The following is a 7,977-nucleotide window of genomic DNA, read 5'->3' as shown; positions in this document are numbered from 1 at the left end:
ATCCCTAAGTTTCCTTTTTACCCGATGAGTTCATTCAATCCTTATCAAATGATGATGATTTTGCATGATTGTTTTAAAGTGGAATTACTTGTAATATTTTATACATGTTAATTTTGATGCCATACGTCACCGTGATATTATTGGCAAACCGTGCGGAATCGAGAAAAAGACGTAACGTATATCGAGAAGCAACGATCAGATTACGGCATTTCACGACTGTTTCTAGTTTTAAGAGAACACTTCGAAGGTGCGTTGCTGCAGAATGACACCTTTCTCGAGATCAGAAAGAGCAAGGCTTACACACCACTTCACCAGACCAGCACCAGTCAACTTTGATTGTCATTCCGAAGACTGCCCGATATTCCATGATTTCACACCTCTCCTGATAGTGACAATGAAACAGGACGTAGCATTGCTTGACATTTCGAGATTATTTTGAGCTTTTGAGGAGCATTTCAGTTTTGTTTATTGGTTGGCTGTCCAACAAAGTTCTTCAATCGAAGACTGTTCGTAAGCGATTTCAATAAGGCTAGGCAGGTACTTTGGTACCTGTGTTAGCAGGCAACGGATTTCTGCTTCGTCTGGCAGCAGATAAACGGTTCCACTGGGACCATGGAAATATTTATACTTCCATGTTGGGACCGATCATTTTTGCAGCCTTTTGGGGTAAAGTAACCGTGGTATAGTATAAAAGAGGTCGGTGGTATGGGAGTATACAACAGGTTGTGTTTCCTAGGGCCTGTTCAAGTACAGTACCGGTAGTAGCTTTAAATCTTGCCAACGAAGACGTGCACCTTTTCTCATATCAACACAAATTACACCCCAATCAGCCTCATCCTACCAAAGCCCATAAATGTTTGATTTCAACAAAGACATGTTCATTGTGAACTATGGGCTTGTTAATTACTCTCTCCGTTCCTGTCACGAAATGATGCAAAAATGTAAAATTTTATTTCCGCTTTTATTTGTAAACTATAGATAAATAAAATTGCTATGACCAGACTGCTGATCACTGAAACGCAATTTGATAAAAATTATCTGAACAATATAATTTTATTCCCACATTCAACATTATTGGTAATAATTGTACATTCAGAGTTGAGCACAAAAAACACTGTTCAGAACGCACATCATAAAGATTTATGGTGGACCATATCCATCGAAGTATTCTCAGAACAAAATATTAAGTTTGTGTTATCTTCACGGGTGCTTATGAAAAAAACGTTCAAAGTTCTCTTCATAACTGGAAGTCTAATTATGTTTGCATCAATCATTATTCATTGCAATCCATTATAAATTACCAGTAGTGGCAAGGAAAAGCAGAAAGGGATTATATTCCCTATGGCTAATGACTTTTGTTGGCTTTGTAAAATTAGCTCGAAGATATGTCAGCGAAAAGATAGTCTTTCACACAATTCAATTTCGATTTTTTGAGCAGAATATACAATAGTCCTTATCTTCACTGTCTGGACTTGATTGGGACGCCCCGGTTCATCTGACCGGAGTATGAATTTTTTCCGTCACGTGGTCGGGGTTATCCGGCGGATTCTCCAATCAAGTGGCCGCCATATTGTATTCGTCGTCTGCCCCGACCAAAATCGATCGGGCTATTCGGGGATCCCCGAATAGATGCGCGCGCAGAATTCCCGACCCAATCAAGTACGAACTTACTTGCCCCAGGTGCACCGGTCTACACCGGTCGTCCAATCAAGTCCACCCACTGTCTTGGACTGAAGGCATCGCTAGAGGGGGCGCTCTAGAGAGCGCCCTCGAGCGACGGATCTTTTAGTCTACTACTGTCTATGCCGTGATCAGCAACTTCAAAGCAACTTAGACCGAGGTTCTTGTATCTATCACGCGATTTGATCCGTCTCTTTTTGTATGGTGTTTAAATTCCACTCCTTTTCTCTCAGTAGCGAACAGCAGACTTCCGAAGTACCCTTCTTAAGTGGTAAATTCCATCAATCACATATATTAATATTTTTAGTCTAAAGCAGCTTGACAAAAGCAGCCTTTTGGGGCCAAAGGTAGTAGTAACACCGGCTCTTTCATAACTGCATTGTATGCTCACACAGTAAAATATACTTGGAGTACTGTAACTGTAGATCGAGTACTAATTTTCAATTTCGTACAACTGAAAAAATTCCTACCTTGTATAACCTATTTTGCATCACATTAACTCTTTAAAAATGAGTCAGCTCCATTTTCAGGCATTTTATATTTTATAAAATCATGAGTACTATCACAAATAATTCAAAATTTGTCAATAAATCCTGCCATCAACTTAGAGTTGTAATGATTAGTATTCTTGTGTAAAACATTTTACTACAGTTCATCATGATTTTCATAATTGATGAGTTTCTTCCACCACTCTCTCAGCTCCTGAACCCTGTCCCAATCCACCAAATACCACCAGTATTTGACGTGGTCTTTCCGTAAGTTCTTGTGTTTCAGGTAGTAAGCGTGCTCCCAGACGTCGATAACAAGGATGGGAAACTGACCATCGCTCAGTGGAGAGTCCTGATTTGCTGACGTGGTGATGATCAACTCTTCTTTCTCTGAGCCCAGTTGGAGACATAACCATACATATCCTGTGATGAGATTGACAAACGCCATTGATGGAAAATTTTGTGAAATATTAGTAAATATGTATGTAAGATTTTTAGCATTTCAACTACCAGTGCATCAATAATTTCTAACACTATATCTACTATGGTTTTATCCTAGCCACAGAATCATCATGTTCTGTCGAGACTGTGATTTGACCTGTGAAGACAAAACCCTTGTGAGCTGTAACTGTGATATTGAGACAGAAGGAGATAACTGAATGCTCCAAATCTCCCTAGTGTGTGACAGATAGTGTTTACCCATGAAAAACCATTGTTTATATGAGAATTCAAAAATTTCCGCCCAGTGTATGCAAATGGCTGCATCATCAGTAATTCCCTATTGTGCGCCCATGGTCCTGTATCTTCCCATTTAATGAGATACAGTGTTCTTGATACCAGATATTATATCACTGTTTCATTTGTCTTGTTTGCTTTTAAAGGCCTTTAAAGGTATGCTTTGGCGATCATTATTTTGGCATTTTTCCAGTTACAGAGAAACTCCCAGCTGATTTCCAACATAATACCAAACTTATGAAAATGATGGCAACAGAAAGGGACTTTATTCCCTTTGTGTTCACCCTGATTCCCTATAAACAGGTCCACACTCCCTATTGGCAACAATGGGTTTGGGCCAAACCATGGTGAAAGGGTTAAGTTATCGTAAGACATGGAGACTTACCTGATCCAAACAGCACATTTGCCTGAGTAGAAAATGCCTCCTTGAAATTTGAAAAACTTCCAAAATCTCTCTTGATAACTTTGAGAAGGCTTCCCTTTGGAGTTCTGGTCATGTTCTCTTTATTTGGAGACATTACTGACCAATACAGGTTGTGGTTGACATAGCTGAAAACAAGGGAAACAAATGCTGGTGAAAAAAACTACAAAATAATTTGCCTATTCATCATGTGTTCACTTCCATTTCTGAAAGTTTACCAGCATTGGGGAATACTAGTAGTCAGTGATAGCCACTGCGAGGAAAGGGCCAATGTGTAGTATCTCAGAAGCTTTCAGCCAATTGGTTGGCTGTAACTGCTTGTTATTGAGTTGATTTCCAAACAGCCAACCAGCTACACAATAATCGTACTTTCAGAATCCCAAAGTTACTGCACCAATCAGATATAACCTTCCGAGCCAGTGCACATCAGCAGGAAAGAACAAAAGCAGAGAAAGAATCAATACTTGCCCTACACAATAGTTGATGGTTGAAATATGATGTTTGTCAAATCCCTCATATGCTCCCTGGCATCTTTATTAAACACATTACACATAAATTATGAGACGCTCCTAATTTTGTAACTCACCAATTTTTGAGTGTTATATAATAAACAAACAAATTGGCATTCTTTGTCGTCACTGTATACTCAATCATACTTTACTCCAGATTTAGTGGCCTCAAAGATGTACACTTTTCTTAAAGATTTTCTCTGAACTACATAAATACCTCAACAGTGTGGACTGTGACCTTTGAACCCTAGTTTCAGCACTTACACAAATACATTTGCCAATTACAGGTTGACTATGAGGTTTAATTTTTTTAAAACCCTCTTGAAAGAGAATGTTGTTGTATAAAATTTTTGGAAAAAAACAAAGAAACAAGCTGTTTTCTTTCAGTGTAAACAAAACCTGTGCAAATATTTTACAATCTGCACATTTGCCTGGTGACCAAACTGAAAGTGAAACCAACCTGTTGGACCTAAATCAAACAACTATCAGGGGCACAGTTTGTTTGTTACACGAGTACTGAGACATCAAGAGCAAACATCATGCAGAGAGGGGAAACTACAAAGTGAAAGATTTCCCAAGTTTTAGCGAAAATATTGCAGATTGTGGTGACTTAATTGAAACAGGTGAAAATCACTGTTTTTGTTACAATTATCTAACACATGACACACTTAAAAAATGTAATGGGACAAAAGCATTTTTCAGAGTTCTATTGATCTTTGTTTTTTGGAAGGTTAAGATGCACATATTTCAAATAACAGTAATTACTTGTACAATTATCTTGGACTTGAATGTGTGATTGAAAATTAAATATGAGCTCCAGTTGTCTAAGTGCAACAAGATTAATGGACACAGAAACCTTTAACTACAAACTTAAAGGAGTTTTCAAAGCAGCATAGTCTGTCCCTAACCCTAATGACTCCCTAGGACACTGATGATTGATATGATGTGCTGCCTGTGTCAACTATCGATCTTCACTCATATCACACCGGTCTATGTGATCAATGTCTGAGAAAGGAATATACACTTACCCACCACCAAAGTTTCTCAGATAACTCCTGTAAATCTCTGACACTTGATCGAGTTTTTGTAAAATGACAAAGATTGGTTCGGCAGCCAGTGGATCTTGCGATTCAACCTGAGTGTTCAAGACATGAGAGTGACACATTATGATGATACTGGACTAACATTATCAAATTAAAAATACCGTCAAGGACACTATGTGCTCACATTCGGTTTGAATTGGTCCATTTGAGAAATATTTAAACCAGGAAAAACAAGAATGACAAAAGCAAATAAGGTCTCCAACTTAGGTACTGGAGGTCATCTTTAGGAACACGCATATCAACTTCTATAGCAATGGGAGAAGCAGATCCTAAATACATAAGCAAATGTCAACAACAAAAAACAGAGAAGGCTTGATAAAAAGAAAAGGTGGGAGTGGGCAAAAAATGCACAAGGGATCTGGTAAAAAAGTAATGCTACATCATCGATCTTCTAGACCCTACCCCCTCCTGAATATCAAATGTTCCACCCCTTGGTATTACATAAGACCAAATGACAGGAAGTACATTTACAACCTTGGAGATTTTTAATTAATGCCATGAGTGTTATCATTCTAATGTAAACAGCACTTAAGTTAGTTACAGATAGTGAAATGCCTTCCACTGTGGGTGGTGATTACAACATCTGGAATTATCCTGGATCCAAATTTCTCATCAGTTCTTGTATGTCTTACATAGAAAAGTTGCAAAAATTGGTCCAAAATGAAAAAAAAATCACCTCAGCTTTGTTTTCTGGATCAAATTTTCCTACAAATTGGTACCAAATATGACAAAATTATGTTCACAGCCTTCAAAATTGTCTCACAACATATCCTGGGTTGGTGTAGGTCATTTAAGGTCACAAACTGAGAAAAGTACCTAAAATATACAAATTTTGGGGTTTCCCAACACTTTGAGCAGAAAATTTATCTAATAACATCTTTCGGGACTTTATACCAAATTACAAAGCTATCAAACAAGGGACTTTATACCAAATTACAAAGCTATCAAACAAGTAATGCTGAGATAAAGTTTTCTTGACCAAAAATGACAATACTGTCTTAAAATACAATTTTTTATATTTCAGGACAATTTCCTCATATCTAACTATTGTCATCTCTGTACGTCTGTGTACCAAATATGAAAGCTGTCTGTCCAGGGGTTTTAAAAAGGAAATACTGTCTAAGATTTTTTGACCAAAAATGACAAAATTGCACAAAAATAGTAATTTTCCCAATTTTGTCATAATTTCAACAAATTAGAAGAATAACACCCTTGCAAAGAGACAACCTAAATTGAGAGCGATTGGGCTGGCGGTTTCAGAGAAGAAGAATTTTTACTGAAAATGAGAAAAATCACAAAAAAATTCAGCAAAAATACAAAATTAAGGATATCTTCACAATATTCATAAAACTGTATAAGGTTCATCTAAGGTACTTGCACACAAATTTTCAAAGCAATCAAAAAAGCGGTTCTTGAGTTATTAATTCTTAACCATTTTCACATTTTGTAAGCTCATTTGCATAATTTTGGTAATGCAGACTTCATTTGAACAAAATCCCATCTACAGCCCAGGATGCATCCACACACCAAATACCAAGCTGAAACGTGCAGCGGTTTGCGTGTTTTTGATGTTGACGGACATACTGTACATACATACATACATACATACATACATACATACATACACACATACATACAGACGCCATCGACTTCAGCCTATACGATAAACTCACATTGGTAAAACCAAATGTGAGCTAAAAATGAAATTTGACATAAGGTATGTTCAGGCTGCTTTTATATATTAAGCAATGTAGGTGCTTTGGCAATGATGATTTAGGGGTACAACACGGACAGTGTATTATAAAAACAGACCTAAAATGATGGTAAAAACAGCTAAGTATTTAACATGATTTGGGGAGCAGGAAAGAAAATTGCATTTTACAAACAGAGTAACAGGAAATAATATGTACATCAAATTTGCAACTGGTGGTCTTTTACAGTGTCACGATGACTTTTCTTTTTTTTGCTGAAAATATCAGTGTAAGAACATGAACATGATGGTGAGTCATACAGAAACCAAAAGAAAAGAATCGAAAATGATAGTAAAGATACTTGGAAGATAAGAGGAGCAGACTGATAGTGATGAGAAGATAGACAAATTCAATAGTATCTGCAGCAAAAACACAGAATACTCTGCAAAATCATCTTTATTCAAATAATCTAGTTGCATTTCCGAAACACGAATTTTACAATGAGAGAATTTTCCAAACAATTTTCCCAAACAATTGAGTGCATCTTGATCACATATCATTCTTTCTCTCCCTCTTTGCCCCCCCCTCTCTCTCTCTCTCTCTCTCTCTCTCTCTCTCTCTTCTCTCACACACACACACTCTCTCTCACACACAGAGGAACAAAAGGCCTCCAACATGAAAGCTGGGTTAACTTTTCACCAAGACGTAGAATATTATCCCCTCCTCAAATAGATAATGGGACAGCGTTTATAGTTAACTCTTTCGTGTTTGCGATGTCACCTTTCCACGTTGAGTTTTCGTTTTCGCTGAAAATATTAGTGTAAGAACATGAACATAATGGTGAGTCATACCGACATCGAAAGAAAAGGAATCGAAAATGATAGTAAATACTCGTCCGTATCGGATGGAACATAATTCTGCATGAAGCTTCATGTACAGAGAAGCAAAGGCGACTTTCGTAGCTACATCCACATTTGTTGATAGAAGTTTCTGATTAAATACCTTGGAATATTGGACACATCACTGACCTTAGACCGCCAGGTACTCAGTGCAGCGTTCATCTTCTGCGTATAACCTGCATGGTGACCCTGGTGGTGAACGCGCACGGTCGCCTCGTCGATATACGGTTCGAGATCGCCATAGTCGTAAGGCAGTGTCGGCAGCTCGTAGCTGCTTGCATAGGTTGCTATTATTTCGTACGGTAACGGGGCATTAGCAATAACTACTGGGATAAATGCGGCGAAATACGTCACCGTTGTGGCTAATAGAATCTGAACGGTACACATGTTGTTCACTCAATCACAAACACTGCTGAACTGCTGATTTATGACCCTGATCATGTGACAGTAC

At 37.8% G+C, this 7,977-nt stretch overlaps 1 protein-coding gene across 2 annotated transcripts; it reads right to left on the bottom strand.

Annotated features, from left to right (window-relative positions):
- Window positions 1-929: 929 nt before the first annotated feature.
- LOC139144024 (superoxide dismutase [Mn/Fe]-like) lies at window positions 930-7,974 on the bottom strand. 2 transcript variants are annotated; one of them, XR_011554715.1, is made up of 5 exons: window positions 7,656-7,974; window positions 4,862-4,968; window positions 3,289-3,452; window positions 1,722-2,591; window positions 930-1,466 (listed from the first exon to the last, which is right to left on the bottom strand). XR_011554715.1 is itself a non-coding variant. In XM_070714671.1 (4 exons), exons 1-4 carry the CDS (start codon window positions 7,911-7,913, stop codon window positions 2,326-2,328), a joined length of 795 nt encoding a protein of 264 aa, XP_070570772.1. In that variant the 5' UTR covers window positions 7,914-7,974; the 3' UTR covers window positions 930-2,325. The 2 variants fall into 2 exon arrangements, 1 of the variants encoding a protein (XP_070570772.1); XM_070714671.1 differs by having other exon boundaries at window positions 930-2,591.
- Window positions 7,975-7,977: the final 3 nt, after the last annotated feature.

This window comes from Ptychodera flava, chromosome 11 (assembly GCF_041260155.1).
Source record: "Ptychodera flava strain L36383 chromosome 11, AS_Pfla_20210202, whole genome shotgun sequence".
Classification (NCBI taxonomy): domain Eukaryota; kingdom Metazoa; phylum Hemichordata; class Enteropneusta; family Ptychoderidae; genus Ptychodera; species Ptychodera flava.
This window is presented reverse-complemented; position numbering and strand designations above follow the sequence as displayed.

Excerpts from the sequence above, each read along its gene's own strand:
- LOC139144024 (XM_070714671.1), bottom strand. The coding sequence starts at position 7,913 with ATGTGTACCGTTCAGATTCTATTAGCCACAACGGTGACGTATTTCGCC. Across the intron at positions 3,453-4,861 it reads CTGAGAAACTTTGGTGGTGG|CTATGTCAACCACAACCTGT; the intron begins GTAAGTGTATAT and ends CCTTGTTTTCAG. Across the intron at positions 2,592-3,288 it reads AAATGTGCTGTTTGGATCAG|GATATGTATGGTTATGTCTC; the intron begins GTAAGTCTCCAT and ends ATCTCATCACAG.